The 16,154-nt window shown below is 39.8% G+C and overlaps 1 protein-coding gene across 2 annotated transcripts in view; it reads left to right on the top strand.

Moving 5' to 3' along the window:
- The first annotated feature begins 683 nt into the window (after window positions 1-683).
- The window catches only part of CARS1 (cysteinyl-tRNA synthetase 1), a 47,497-nt gene continuing 32,026 nt past the window's right edge, over window positions 684-16,154 (top strand). The window contains exons 1-2 of one of the 2 annotated variants that reach the window (XM_014069703.2): window positions 684-778; window positions 10,764-11,009. In XM_014069703.2, coding sequence (XP_013925178.2) covers window positions 766-778; window positions 10,764-11,009 — 259 coding nt within the window. In that variant the 5' untranslated portion in view covers window positions 684-765. The remainder of the gene's footprint in view (window positions 779-10,763; window positions 11,010-16,154) is intronic. The other variant, XM_014069704.2, reaches the window with a different exon arrangement.

The raw sequence follows: 16,154 nt of genomic DNA, 5'->3' as shown, positions 1-16,154 counted from the left end.
AATAACAAATTGTCTAAACATCTGGCTGACTGATACTATAATAATAATGAAAGCAAAGATAACACCAATAGTAAAAGGCGCTATGGATGCAGTTCCAAAACATCTGGTTCTCCACTTGAACACCATCAGCATTGACAAAATCACCATCCGTCAATTGCTAAAGGCAGCCTTCCTTAGAACAGCTTACCTCCTGATACCTGTATGATTATTAAACTACATCTGTTATTCCAGTCCTCCGGAAGGACTCAGATGGAGAAAAACATCTGGCTGACTGTGCGACTCAAATCATAATAATAAACGTTCAAAAACTATGTAAAGAGCACAAATAAAGGAATATCAATTGAATTTGAAATAGTCCAAAATGCAAAGCAAAAGTCTTTAAAACTTAGGCTGCTCTAGCAATCCTAAGTACTGGAATACTGAACAATTAGCCAATAAAAAGACTAGACAAACGAGATTCTAACAAATCAATTTGCGCCTATGGTGGTGGATCCATTTCTTCTTCTATCCTCGAAACAAGTGTCATATCTGCCTACTGTGTTCTGATGCACTTTTTTGTGTGGGCCCCTCCGCACGTATTACTGCAACTGTCTACATACGGTGCTGCTTCCCAGCTTTTTAAAGCCTGCATTGCCTGTGCATCGTCAGGTTACCTTGCGCCCACCAGAAGTGACGATCAGAGGTGGAGCTAGGCTTCCGGAAACGGTCCTGGTTGCATCAGCTTGTCAGGCAGAGCAGCGTCTGGCAAGAGACGGAGGAGGAAGAATGGCAGCAGCCGGTAAGCGTCAACGTTTTGGTTCCCTTTTCTAAATAAAACGGGGCTGGGAATTATGAAATATTCCGGAATTCCATTCTCAAATCATATGGAAAAGGCGTCGCGAGGCCATAATGATTGAAGCCGGGCGGAGAGCGTTTGCTTGATCACCCGGCTCAGGTGGTTTGTGATACAATTTGTGGTACCGCATCATTAGAAGCACCTGGGCTGTAGGTAATGTGTGCTGTGAAAGGACAGCGAGTAGGGACTACTACTGCTATTGATTTCAGAGACGGAAACTTAATCCATAGGCTCGATTAAGCTTAAAGATAGCTTTTTTTTACGTGCTCCCCCCCGCCCCCAAAAGTGGATTTATAAGGTTGAAGAATGTGGTGGATTGCCATTACAAAACAGCAATTGTGCTGCCACTGATTTTAAGCAAGACTGTTTTTTTGGGGGGGGGGATATCTTTCACTTTTGTTTTCATTTTCTTCACGGCGAAGTCGTAGTAAACGCATAAAAATCCTCCAGTTGAGTAAATCGAAAGTTAGTAGCCGACGAGATTGCCTTTGGGAACCCTAAAGGCAGGGCATATATAGCCATTATTTTACCGCTGGCTTCTTGACAACAAACCTTATCCCTCTACAGTTGATGATAACTTTAAAGAGTGATGGAAGCCTTCTACGAAGCCAAGTCATAGCTGTTGATAGCTGCAAAATGTGTTAGGTTTCACAAATCCAGGGAGCAGTCATATCCTGTGGCTATACAGTCCAACTCTTTTAATCTTTTTGATAGGAGTATTTGGTTTTTTAAAAAAAATAAAGATCAAAATTGTATATGTTATTCTAAATGCATTTTCATAATACCTTGGTGATGAAAGTACTTAAAAAATCACTATGTCCTAATTTTTTTTTTAAAAAGTCTCAGGAGATTATTTTTGTTTCTTAGCTGAAAAAAGATTTAATTTTAAGAATAGGCCACAAGGTCAGCTTGATATATTATAAACTAGAGCTTGCTCAATTGATTATGCAAATAGTTAAGATTATGCTTCAGTATACTCCTCTGTCATAGACTTTTATTAAACAGATATAGGCTATGTTTAATGTTACACTGATATGTATGTTTGTTGGTTAGATATAACTATTTAACTATTGAGATTATTCACTAAACAGAATTTACGATATTCTCAGAACCATTCTCTGTACCATTCAGATCCTACAGTGATGAAAGACTACCATACATACGCCTTGTTACAAGCAGTGATAATAATGTTGTACATCATAGGTTTCACAATGCTATTGATGAGAAATGTTTCCTGACTAAACAATTGCCAATGAATAAAATAATAAGGATTTTAGTAGGCACAAACAAAAATCAACCACATGAAAGCCTGAAATTTTAAGTAAAGTTACTTAAAATCAGGGCTATTGATTCCTAAGGATCTGATATACATTTGAAACTCTATTTACAGGTGTTCTGTGTAAATAACTAATGTTTTCCCTTTGCATTTCTACTTTATAATCAAGTAAACATACAGTTAATACCCTTAAATTTAAACCTAGCCATTTCTTTATAAACATATAATTAAGCCTTAGAGAAAATGTGCAGGGCATTAATTAAAAATGAAAGGTGTTATCAGTTTGCATTCCATAAAGTATATGTAAGTGAACTATTAGGTAGCAAATTCAGATTTGCAAGCATTGTTGATATCCTATGGTAGATCATTTATACTTCAAGCAGTTGCCTGGCTTCCCTCTTTAGTTAGAAATGTGCGCATTTTGCATGACTTCATTTAGAATTATCCCTTATTCTAGAAACAGCAATGCCTCTATTTTGTGCATGATAGTGTTATAGTGGAATAGATATAAAACAAGATTTAAATAATTCACAAAGAGCTGTGGAAGACTAATGTGCTAAATATTATACAGGATTGTTTCTGGCTGTGCATAGATCCCATTCGTAATACCAAGGGTTCATGTTGAATACTTTTGCTTTATTAATAATAAATTCATCTAACTGCATAAGGATCCATTTATGAACCCCTTCATATGCGCAGCAAATTTGGGTAAAAGCAAAAGGACATAGCATTTCACGTTAAAATGTTTGTGGTTCTGTTGGGAAAGTACCAGCTGGACAGGGAGGAGGGGTCAATCAAGTAACTAGCCTTGAGTCCTTGTGCAACTAAGTCTTTTGGGTCTTATCTGCTTGTTCCCAAGCAGACTGGATAAATTCTTGTAATATACCAATGGTGGGTTGCAGGCAGTATGCCCTGTATGGGCGTATCAGTGCCTGACCGGAGCACTGGGTACTATTCCAGTACGGTGCTCTGGAGGGCCCACCCGCCGCCCAAGCTCCTTACCTGTCCTTTAAGCCTTTGGCGCTTCCATGCACGCGCATGGCACATACGGCGCCTGCGCAACGCTCTGCCGAGCAGCTGAAGCGTTGCAGAGGCTTGCGGAGGCGTCGCAGGCAGGTACGACGCATGCGCATTCCACGCATGTGTGTGTGTGCACACCCCGCATCTCCATGTGGGTGATGCCGGGTCTGTTCCAACTGTACCGGTTGGAACGGGATCTGTAACCTACCACTGTAATATACCATATTTTTCGGAATATAAAACACAAAGATTTTTTCCCCAAAAAGAGGGTAAAAATCTGGGTACATCTTATACACTGAATACAGAATTTTTGGCCTCCCGAAACCTCGCTCTGTGCATCCCATTTTTCACAAAAATGGGTTTGGGAGGCCTACAAAGTGTTCTTGGGGGCTGGGGAGGGCAAAAATGAGTGAAAATGGTCCCATTTTTCAAAAAAAATATGGGGGTGTTTTTGCCCTCCCCAGCCCCCAGGAGTACTCTGCAGCCCTTCCGAACTCTGCATGCCCTGTTTTTTTGTAAAAAACAGCCATTTTTGCAAAAAAATGGCCATTTTTGCTTGTCCCCCCCCCAGCCCCCAGGAGCACTTTGCAGGCCCCTCAAACTCTCTGCATGCCCTTTTTTTTAAACAAAATGTGCAGAGGGTTTGGGAGGCCTGCAGAGTGCTCCTGGGGACCGGGGAGGGCACAAACCTTTTTTTTAAATGTACCGCTTCAAAATCTTGGTGCGTCTTATACTCCGGTGTGTCTTACAACCCGAAAAATACAGTAGGTAAAGTGCATTAATGTAGCTGACTTGAACCTTTTACGAGTAGATCTGGTTGTTTCCACCTTGACAGGTTGTTCCAATTGTAATAACCTGTGAAAATCATCTGAAGTGGTACTTTTGAATATATTACTATGACGTAAGGAAACTATGAAGAACATTAATTTTAAAAGAAGGGAACTATTATTTTTCCTCAGTTTTGAGAAGGAAGAATGACTGTTGCATACACAGAAAATGCTTCTGTTGTGATTGCATGTAAATGAAATGGCAGCCACCTCATCTTGGTTGCCAAGTGACCTCAAAGAACAATTGCTGCAACTGAAGCATTTTTTGAAATAATCTGCCCATAATAATCCTTTCACTATTGGGGCAAAAGAGCTTAATGTACTTGTTGGGGACATAGTGCATTGCAGCATTGCAACAAAATTCTATAACATCACCAGACTGCCTTAAAAAACTGTGTTTACATTGTTCGGAGGATACAACTTAGATATCTTCGAAGATATAACCTAGACTTCGGAGCAGAAAATAGGACCTCCTTAAAGCTGCAAGTAGACCTAGTTCTCTTTGCTGGGTGAAGACCAGGGGTGAAATTCAGCAGGTTCTGGAGAACCAGTAGTGGAAATTTTGAGTAGTTCGAAGAACCAGCAAATACCACCTCTGGCTGGCCCCAGAGTGGGGTGGGAATGGAGATATTTCAGTATCCTTCCCCTGCCATGCAGGGGGCAAAGCTGCAGCCTGTGTAGCTGGAGCGTGTTTGCAGTAGTGCCTCCTGGTTTTATTTTATTTTATCAATTTTTAGTACTCCCATTGGATTCTTTTTTATTTAATTAACATTTTTTGGTGGAGATAACAGCATAGAACATAATACAAACAAAAACTTTTGTTGCTGCCGAGAATTAAATAAGCATGGGAAAAAGAAAGAAACGCCATGGCACCAGCCCAGGATCTCTCCCGCCAGTGAAGACAGCAAAACAACCAAGAATTGAGGAGCTCTTTGTTGGCAAGAGATCTATAAGTAAAACTAATTCCCCCATCCCTAACAATCTGGAGAGATTAGAACAGGACTCTTCTCACAAACAACTAGCCCAATAACTTCCTATATGGAGGCCGAGCTAAAGGCAAAAAAGGCGACCAACAACCAGATAATTCAGAGTATGGAGAGTTACCTTGGGAAATTCCCCTGCCACTCCCACCAAGCCATGCCCACAGAATCAGTAGTAAAAAAAAAAGTGAATTTCACCACTGGTGAAGACCATTTCCTTGGCTGGAGTAAACTGATTTTCTAGATACTATATGTCTCATTCAGGTTTCAGCCAGGATTTAGAATTGAGATAGCTTTGGTTGCGTTTATAGATGACCTGTGGCAGAGCTGTGATGAAATGGTGCATCCATCCTTATTCTCCTTGATCTCTTACCAGCTTTTAATACCATCAGCTATGGTATTCATGGGCTGGGGATCTGGGGCACTGATCTATGGTGGTTCTTTTCCTTTCTTTGGTGCCGGTTGGCAAGGGGAAATCACTCCTTTGTGCCATCCTTTGTAGCATTCCACAGGGTTTTACTCTCTCTTCCCATCTTTTCAACATTGAGGTGGGAGAAAAGTTGAACTGATAGACACTTCTTTGATATGTTTGTTACTAATATAACAAATTGTGGGAGATAGAGTCAAACAAATCTTGAGGGCAGTTAGGATATTCCTGTAGATACCGGTGGAAAGAAAAATATAGGTGTAACGACAAATTGTCAGTCCCATCACAGTAGCTGCTGAATTCTAGATCTGAAAAGACTAATTAGTTTCTTGTCTTTACGCGCACACTTCGTTCTTCTCTCTCTTTTTTCTTTTGCAATATTCAGCATGCATCTGCTATCCATTTGCCTTTAAAGATGCATTTGAGAAAGAATGCAAGCAATTCAGATGCATTGCACCACCTGGAAACCAATTGTAGGGTGGTTTTGCTGGGTTGATTAGGTAATGAGGCTAAATGTAGAACTGCCAGCATGCAAGCCTTGGGCCTTTTAAATTAATAAGTGTTAGCCAACATGGAGGGGAACAGGAATCAGCATTTGAATAACATGGATTAGCAATTTAGTCTTGTATATTTGTGATGTAGGAACGGGGATGTGTGTTTAGACATAAATCCGAGAGGCTGAGTCAGTTTCTTGGATGGTAAATAAGCATTGATTAGTTGATGGCAAGCACTTCTTTTTTTTCCTTTTTACCATCCTGTAATCCCTTTATTTGGGGTGGAATTGGGGCAACTGAATGGAGCTGAGCATTTACTGGCCGGGTGCCCTTCCTGACTCCTACTTGGAGTTTGCAGCAGATATTTTCTCTTTGCATCCTGATAGAGAAAATCTGCTGCTGCCTAGGATTGAACTCTCAACATCCTCCAAGTGAAAGGTGAGCGTTTTCACCTCTAGGCCACCACGCTGCTCCAGTTGATGGAAAGCACTGATTGATTGAAATTCTTTGTAACTTTTATAGAATTTCAAACAGATTTGTTCAATGCATCTGGATGTCTGACTAGATCTCAAGTACTTTTTCAGCTGCATTTAGAAGATTTGGAAGAGAGAGAAGTTCAAAATCTGAAACTGTTCTATAATAGGTCTGTGTTAGCACAAACTCCACTAACCCCCCCCCCCCCTTTGTAAATTTGTATTTGTACTTACAAACTTTCCCGGCTCTAATTAAATTAATTTGAAGAACTATGATAACAGGATGAACAGGTATCACCCAGAAGACTTTTGGTTATTAAGAAGATGAACATTATCTAACATCTGCCCTGTGGGTCACCTACAGTAATTACTCTGCAAAATCCTTTTTTTGGAACCACCTACTCCATTTAATTACGTATAGATGTAATCTCGTTTTTCTAGATCTTGTGGTGCAGATATTCCATGCTACCAAATGATCTTGCGCTGAGAGATACATGGTATTTTAAGGCCCCATTTGTCTGTATATACAGTATGAGGGTTAAAATTCTATAGATGTATGTGCAGTCCTTATATACTCCACACACATTATACTCCACACACACACACAAATGGCAAGACTTCTACAAGTGTTTATTCAACCTCCTCCCCCCCAAAAAAAAACAGGTCATCAGAAAGGACCCCTGTTGCACAGGTCTGGATTCCAAACTCAGCACATCCAGAGTCACTGGGTAACCAAGTTCAGTAGGTACACATGAAGTCAAAATGGCCAGGATACACTGCACAAGCACACAAAGAATAGAACTGGGCATGTTGCTCCAGCAAGTCCTCTGAACGGGGTTAAGTAGGTAATGTGGTGCAGCCCTTCATGAGAGGTTGCCTTCTCATGAGTAGTCTAGCCGACCTACATTCCTGTCTCTTATCCTCCCTGCTCTATGTATGTCCTTGGATCTGGAGGAGGTGTGCACTTCACTTCCTCCTCATTGCTAACAGGTAGCCACTGCTCCCTGTCCTCACTGGGAACCTCTTGGTCAACTTGCTGCAGCTATGGCTTGCCTTCTTCAACCTCAGCCTGTGGCTCCTCCAATTGACCCAGCTGACGCTGCTCCAGCAGGCTAGCATTCTCTGAGCCCCAATCCTTACCAATACTCTGCTCCACACTTTCCTCTGCAGATTCAAACTCACCCTCCTCCTCTGTACTTGCATCTGGAGAGGGGCCTGGAGGAGGCTCCATGACAATAAGGGAAGAAGCAATAAAACTGCACCCTGAGCAAACAGTCTGATGGGCGAGATTTGTAGGCAGACAGGCAGTTGCTATGGAGTACAAGGTCACCATGCCTCCTGGGGCCTCTTTGGGAGAAAAAGCAGTGGGAGCAGGAATTGTGATCTTGCTGGCTTCCCCATTGCTTGTTGGAAGCCAGCAGGGAAAGTTACAAATGGTTATCCTGTGGCTGTGGTATGTTGCAATCATCATAAGTGTGGACTGATTGCTAAGTGCCCAAATTATGAAAACATGACTGCAGGGACAATGTGGTGGCCCCAACTTTGGAGACCGGTTGTAAATCTCATTCAGTGCTGTTGTAACTTTGAACAGTCTCCAAAAAAGTACTTGTAACCCCTGAAGTACTTGCATGTGGCCTTTCTAAAGGCATTTGAAGATTTAATTATTTCAGGTTAAAAATCAGTCTGAGCACATTTAAGTGGGTAGTAAAGGATTGGAAGTAAATGTGAGTGAGAATAAGTGGAATATTTAGTAAATAATTCAGCTCTGAGCAAAGAATAAGAAACCAGTATGTCGTGTCCCTTTAATATGAATAGGTGTGATATTTGTGTATGCAGTGATGCTGCCTCTTTGGCTGTGAATGCAAATTACTCAAAGCAAGTATTACATAGATTTCATGATACAATGAGAGGCATGGGTCTGAAAATAAATGCATTAAAGAAGAAAGATACTGTATGTGACAGGAAAAATGAAATGAAACATTGCAAATTACACAAAGTAGTGAAAATCTAAAGCAAGTAGCTGAATCTGTATACTTTGGTAGAATGTTTACTACAAAAGGGAAAAAGGATGGAGAAATTTTAAGATGTGTAAATGCTGGTAGATAGTGGATATCTATTCAAAAGAATGAATGTCAAAAAAAGCAAAAATGACACACTTACATGGAAATAAGAAGCAAAAATGACACACTTACATGGAAATAAGAATTGGAAATAAGAATATGTTAAAACATAAATGGAAGATGGAAGAAGTGGGAAAAGTGTGCAATTAGTAAAGAGGGACAAGAATAAATGGCTGCTGAGTGACTAAATTGAATTTAGAATTGAATGACAAGTATGAAAGAAATACACTGAAATGGTTTGATCATATAAGGAGATTGAGGAACACATTGCAGAACAAGTATATGAAGGAAGATTGGACAGGTCAAGAGGAAGTGGCAGATCAAAAATGTGGTTGGTGATGAGATTCTGAAAAAGAGGTGAAAGGTTTGAAGAACAAAAGGCCCTGTGTGATGTGGAGGATGGATATCATGGAAACAAGGATGGTTTGCAAAAATAGAAAGTATGTGAATGGTATTGAATTTAGCTAATTTTCTTTTTTTTAAAAAAACCCCATTCCTCAGTTTTCTAGGTCTAGTATTTCTTACTCCTTTTCTGTGCTTTGCCTAATGTTGCTTATTCTAAAGAAGTATTGCATGATTAGGTATTCATATCCAATATTTTTATAAAGGTAGTAAATTTCTTCAGATGTTTTCTTTCGCACTGTGAGCCCAATTAGGAATTAAATTCATAATTTCCCCATAAGCTATTAATATACAGTAGAAGACGTAATCTTTATTTTATATATTGTTTCTTTGGAACACATCTTCATGCAAAACCATGATTGCCGTATTTTTCAGAGTATAAGACGTACCAAGGTTTTGAAGAGGCAATTTTTTTTAAAAAGTAGGTAGATAGATAGAGGGATAGAGAGGGAGAGAAAGAGAGTGAAATATGGTAAGTAGAAAGAGAGAGAGAGTAGGTAGGTAGGTAGGTAGGTAGGTAGGTAGAGGGAGAGAGAGAGAGAGAGAGAGAGAGAGAGAGAAATACAATAGGTAGGGAGAGAGAGAGAATAGGTATGTAGGTAGAGCGGGGAGAGAGAAATACAGTAGATAGGTAGGGAGAGAGAGAGAGAGAGAGTAGGTAGGTAAGTAGGTAGATAGAGGAATAGAGAGAGAGCGAGAGAGAAATACAGTAGGTAGGTAGGTAGGTAGGTAGGGAGAGAGAGAGTATATAGGTAGGTAGATGTTTCCAGGTGCATTTATCCATGTGCTGGAGAAGGAAATCTCTGACAATCTGCAGCACCTAAGACTTTGTTTCTGCTGGCAAAGCACTTGATCAATGTAATTCTCATCGATCAGTTAAAAAGCTTTCCAAAAGGAAAAAAAAAGTTTTTGCACTCTGCAAACCTCCCAAAGACGGCCCATTTTTCGCAAAAATGGGCACATTTTTTTTTAAAGGCATAAGTAGCCTGGGGGGGAGGAGCTTGCAGAATGCTCCTGGGGGCTGGGGGGGCACAAAAAGGCCCTTTTTTTGTGAAAATGGACCCGTTTTTTGTAAAAAAAAAAAATTGCATGCATAGCCTTATGGAGGCTTATAGAGTGCTGCTGGGGAGGCAAAAAAGGGCCTGTTATTTGCTAATTTCTGCCCTCCCCAGCCCCCAGGAGCTCTCTGAAAGCCTCCATAAGGGTATGCACAGCCATTTTGGTGAAGGGGCGGGGCTTCGGGAGGCAAAAAATGCTGTATTCGATGAATAAGACGCACCCAGATTTTCAGCCTCTTTTTTGAGGAAAAAAATTGCGTCTTATACTCCAAAAATATGGTATTCACATATCATTCAATTGATGCATACTGTACTAGAAATCTGAAGTTACTAGCTTGTTTATCCACACACTGAAAGGAGAGATTAACTTGATTTTATCTAGTTTTCCTTCTTGGTTGCCTGGAGGTAACTACCTTCAAATAACTAACTTAAAGAGGTGTGGTGGAACAGTAGCTAGAATGCAGTATTGCAGGCTGCATTTCCACTGCCAGGACTTCCATCCTTACTGCTCAAGATTGACTCAGCCTTTCATCCTTCCGAAATGGGTAAAATGAGGACCCAGATTGTTGGGGCCAATATGCTGACTCTGTAAACCACTTAGAGAGGGCTGTTAAAGCACTATGAAGTGATATATAAGTCTAAGTGCTATTGCTATTAACAGTTACTTCCAAAGCTAAAGCTCTCCAGCCTTTTCCCCTGTTTCCTGCTTCTTCTTTTTTTCTTGCTTTTCATTTTTGCATCATTTCCCCAGAGTGTGCTGTGCTGCAAAATTCATGTAGAGTGATGCTTTATTTCTGGATACTTTCAAGCAGTGAGATCTGACCGCTTGCTGTTTGCCTCTATCTTTGCAGCTTTTGACTACACTGATATTCTGAGCATTAGTGAAGAGGAACACAGGCTGAAGGCTCTGAATGAGTATCTCAGCACCCGTAGTTATATCCAGGGCTTCACATTTTCACATGCAGATGTGGAAGTGTTCAGGCAGTTTTCGGGCCCACCTGTGGATCAACATTTCCATGTTGTTCGTTGGTTCAGGCACATAGAAGCAATCTATGATGGCAGCTTTGAAAAACATACCTCCTGTAAACTCCAGACAAGTAAGTAACCATAGGGAGTTAATGACTTGCTATTTGCTTATCACTTTTGTTTAAAGCATCTGTCAAGAATCATTTGGTCACTTTGATTTATATGAGGGCTTGCATTTAGTAGCCAGAGGCAGCTGCAGCATGTTAACCAGCACAGATTTGTAGGAATGTGCATGTATCTGTGTATATGTATGTATATTTTCTCATTTTCTTCAGAACACCCAAGGCCAGAGTTTGCCTGATTAACTTTGGCTGAATCTGGATATGAGTCCTTCCCATTTTCTTAATCATCATCTGACACAAAGAAAGTCAGTTGATTAAATTAATTGTTTTCCATGACTTGCTTCCTCATATTTTAAAGGAAGGAAACACTTCGGATCTACTCATATAGGATAGTTTCATAGCTGTTTACTCTTAGAAGAAGACAGGAACGAGAAAGGCCCATGATATGTGCTGATGTTTATCTTTGACACTGCCAAACTATTACTAACAAAGGAGAATATTTGTAGCTCAGGGTTGAAATGAAGGGTCCTTGGTACTCCCTGAGCTGGCTTGTTTTCTTGCAGACATTTCATTACCCTAACTAGGTAACATCTAGGTAACATCTATTACCTAGTTTGGGTAATAAAATGTCTGCAAGAAAACAAGCCAGCTCAGAGAGCCCCAAGGACCGCTCAAAAGTATTACTTTTGGGATCAGCAAAACATACCATCAACAGTAGATTTAAGCTTTTCAAATAGACCTGGGAATGAAGATACATGCATACATACTTGCTCTCATTTATAAAGAGAGAAGGAAAAGAAAAATAATCAAACTGAACAAAAAACCTCCAAGAAAATACAAAAGCATATTACATTACTGTTTAAAAATATGGCTTGCATTCATATTTTGCTTTCATTCAGTGCTCCTTCCTATTTTTCCCAAAATATCAATCCTATGAGATAAACACACAAAACCACACAACTGTTTTAAACACAGCTCTAAAGCTTGACCACACAGAATAATGCTGATTAGTGTTATTACATTAATAGAAAGCCAGTTCATAAACTGAAAGCAAACACATGACGACAATGCAAAATTGTTAATCTGAGGTTCCACTGTGTTTTCATATTGCGGAAAAGTAGTCTAATCATTTGTTGCCCTTACAAACCTCTCTCCACCGCCAAGCACAATTCCTGATGCATTAGTACTTTCAAATTGTTCATATATTAATAAGTATAAATTAATCATAGTGCCTATCAAGTCCTTGGTGCTCTCTGAACTTGATTGTTTTCTTGCAGACTTTTCATTACCCAAACTAGATAATGTCATCATTGCATAGGTAAAGATAAAGGTTCCCCTTGCACATATGTGCTAGATGTTCCTGACTCTAGGGGGCGGTGCTCATCTCCGTTTCAAAGCCAAAGAGCCAGCGCTGTTTGAAGACGTCTCTGTGGTCATGTGGCCGGCATGACTAAACGCTGAAGGGGCATGAAACACTGTTACCTTCCCACCAAAGTGATCCCTATTTTTCTACTTGCATTCTTACATGCTTTTGAACTTCTAGGTTGGCAGAAGCTGGGACAAGTAATGGGAGCTCACTCCATTACGCAGCACTAGGGATTCAGACTGCCGAACTGCCGACCTTTCTGATCGACAAGCTCAGCATCTTAGCCACTGAGCCACCATGTCCGTTCATCAATGCATATTTCCTTCTTTAAATGATAATGATTTTTATAAAATAATAGTAACAACTTTGGTGTTGTTTAAGCCAAAATAGGACTATAGTGGGACAAATCCATATTATATGAATGTGAGTACTTTTAATGCAGGAAGTGCAGCAGAACTATTGCTAAAAATTGAGCCAAACCCTGCCATTATTTTCATAATATGTTCTAATTATGCTTGAAATATTTTTTTTAACTTGATCACTTGTATTCTATAGAGAAAGTAAGGTCAAAATATATCCCTAATGAGATTCAAGCTAGTTAATACTCATGTTATATGACAGTTGTAATTTATACAATGTAAAATAATGTTAAACTTTAGCAGGAAAGTTACATATTGTCATAGCTGCTGTGAGTATACTGAATAGAAAGGGATGAACCAAAGCTTCCACTAACTTTATGATTTGTGAATACTAAACATCATATAGTATTGTCATTCCCAAATGGATTTGTTAAAAGAATAGATTAATTAAAATATAATCCCTGATAGTAGAGATAAAATTTATAAAAATGGAACATAATAGTCATGGCTAAAAGTACATACTAAAACTCAAGGCCAAAAAAGATCCTACATTGGCCTTGTAAATAGATGCCAAGCAGACTCTTAGAAGAGCATATATCTCAACCTAGGTACCATCATGAAATGGTCCTCCACTAAAAGCTATGTCATATTGTAGAGGTTGTTGCAGGAGCACTTAAGTAACAATTATGTACAGGTTTCCTATAGGTGCCCAGATTATGAGCTGTATATAGAGGGGCAAATGTCAAAACTAGTAGTTTAAATGTAATAACTGGCATGGCACAAATGTAAAACAGTCAAGATGTTCCTGTGCTACAAGCTATATTCTGTGATTTCTGTATTTTATAGTTAGATTGTTTCTGAATAGAACCACATTAGTCATTTAAATCAGGGCTCTCCAACCTTGGCAACTTTAAGACTTGTGGACTTCAATTCCCAGAATTCCTCAGCCAGCAAAGCAGGCTGAGGTATTCTGCAAAGCTGGCTGCGGAACTCTGGGAGTTGAAGTCTACAAGTCTTAAAGTGATCTAAATCAATGTTTCTCAGCTTTGGCACCTTTAAGATGTGTTAAAATGCCTAGTTGTGGAACTCCCAGAATTCCACAACTAGGCATTTTTAGCATGTTGGTTATGGAATTGTGGGAGTTGAAGTCCACACATCTTAAAAGGTGCCAAAGCTGAGAAACACTGATTTGGATATATACATCTGTCTGGGAGTTTTGAAGGCTGTCCTTTGGTTTGCTACTGCAGTTATTTATTTTCTCTCAAAGCCAGATGAGCTCAAGCACAACTGCTTCCTATACATAATATTTTTTTTCAAAAACTATACATAATATTTTTTTTCAAAAACTGGATTGTGCAATCATGACAAATTTTATTAAAGTCTGCAACTGTATTTGTTAAAAGTAGTGCGATGTATTAATTGATTTACCAGGTAGTGTCATTGTAGAACTCAATAATTTATTCTTTTTTACCGGCCTTTGTTATAAAACTAGATAAAATCCTAAAATGTGATGTGGGCCCCAGTATATTTCCTGATTTCCACTTTCACATTTAGGGTCTTGCCTGATCAAAATTCCTTTTATACCAGTCGATGCTGCTAAGGTTGTTCCAGAGTAACATAATCCAAAAAGATTCTTAGGGCTCTTCAGAGTCAGAGGTGATGTGCACAAGAAAGGAAAGCGTTTGTCATAATCTCTGATTACGTTAGAGATTTTTCTCAGGAGAGAGAGAAGAATGTGTAAGAATTTTATTAGATGTCTATAATTAATGTTCTTGTTTCTCTCAAGAAGCTTCAGGCCAAGACTTAATTATGATTCCATTAGAATATACTTACTAAAGCAAATGTTCTATGTTTGAATTTCAAAAATGTCCAATTTTAGAATGCAAACCAAGGTCAAGCTGGCATGACTATAAAACATTGATAGATGTTTTATAGTCATGAGACTATATATATTGTATGTATGTATGTATGTATGTATGTATGTATGTATGTATGTATGTATAAGATTTACAACCCCCGGTATGCCCAAATATGGGAGGAAGATCACTACTTCCATTCTCTGTCCTTCGGCTCATCACAAGAGACCATCCAGACAGAAACCCAATATTTTTTACTGTTGCCTTTTTGTTACATTTGTTATATTTGTGCTGATAAATAAATAAAGGGAGACTAGTATAGATCTATTTCAAGCTATTTAGCTCTCATCAGCTAGCCATACCCTTACTGGGAATCGAGCTACTTCAGCTGACTGCAGTTCTGCAGTTCGGCTGTTCAAATCTCACCGGCTCAGGGTTGACTCAGCCTTCCATCCTTCCAAGGTGGGTAAAATGAGGACCCGGATTGTTGTTGGGGGCAATATGCTGACTCTGTAAACCGCTTAGAGAGGACTGAAAGCCCTATGAAGCGGTATATAAGTCTAACTGCTATTGCTATTTCTGCTGGTTATGTTGATCAAGAATTTGTACTTCATCACTGGGTTTTGTCCTTGGTATAAGCATCCTGAAACAGTTTCAGTTCTGTGATTTTTTTTCTTTTCTTTATGCGGTCTGGAGGTACATAGGACAAGACAGACATTTCAAAACTCAGAAATCCATGCAGAGATTAATTGTATCACAAATGTTTGTTAAACATTTGTTCCCTGTAGCTGAGATGTATGTAGCAACATGACCACCTTGGTAGGGCAAAGGAGGCCTTTGGCTTGTTTCTACCAATAACTATCTGTGCCTTCTATTGATGCACTTTGGGGTATGGGGTTTTTGGAAGAAATTTGGCATAGGATGGAGAGGTGCTGTTTAAAGTACTACTGTATTTTTCAGAGTATAAGACACCAAGATTTTGAAGATGCAAATTTTTTAAAAAAGTTTTTGCACTCTGCAGACCTCCCCCAAATAGCCCGTTTTTCACAAAAACGGGCCCCTTTTTTTGTCAAAAAAAGGGCATGCATAGCCTTTAGGAGGCTTATAGAGTGCTCCTGGTGGCTGGGGTGGGCAGAAATGAGCAAAAAATGGCCATTTTCCCCCCAGCCCCCAGGAGCACTCTGGAAGTCTCCTAAAGGTTATGCACTGCCATTTTGCAAAGGGGGCGGGGTTTTGGGAGGCCAAAAATGCTGTATTCAGTGTATAAGACACACCCAGTTTGAGTTTGAGTTTGAGTTTATTGGGATTTATAGGCCGCCCTTTTCCCTGAGGGGACTCAGGGCGGCTTACAACCACAAGGGAGGGGGGTGCAGTGTCAAAAAAACAAAACAAAATGTGAACAAAGAAAAATAGTAAAAACACAACTTTCGTTCAGCAATCAAACACTCGGGCGGGTGAATTGGAAACCTATCCCCAGGCCTGCTGGGAGAGCCAGATCTTGAGGACTGCGCGGAAGGTCTGGATGGTGGTGAGGGTACGGATCTCAACGGGGAGATCGTTCCACAGGGTCGGA

Source organism: Thamnophis sirtalis, unplaced genomic scaffold (genome assembly GCF_051295495.1).
Source record: "Thamnophis sirtalis isolate CommonGarterSnake01/CBP01778 unplaced genomic scaffold, rThaSir2_p1.2 scaffold_1, whole genome shotgun sequence".
Classification (NCBI taxonomy): domain Eukaryota; kingdom Metazoa; phylum Chordata; class Lepidosauria; order Squamata; family Natricidae; genus Thamnophis; species Thamnophis sirtalis.
The sequence above is the reverse complement of the archived record's forward strand: the minus strand, read 5'-3'. Positions and strand labels throughout refer to the sequence as shown.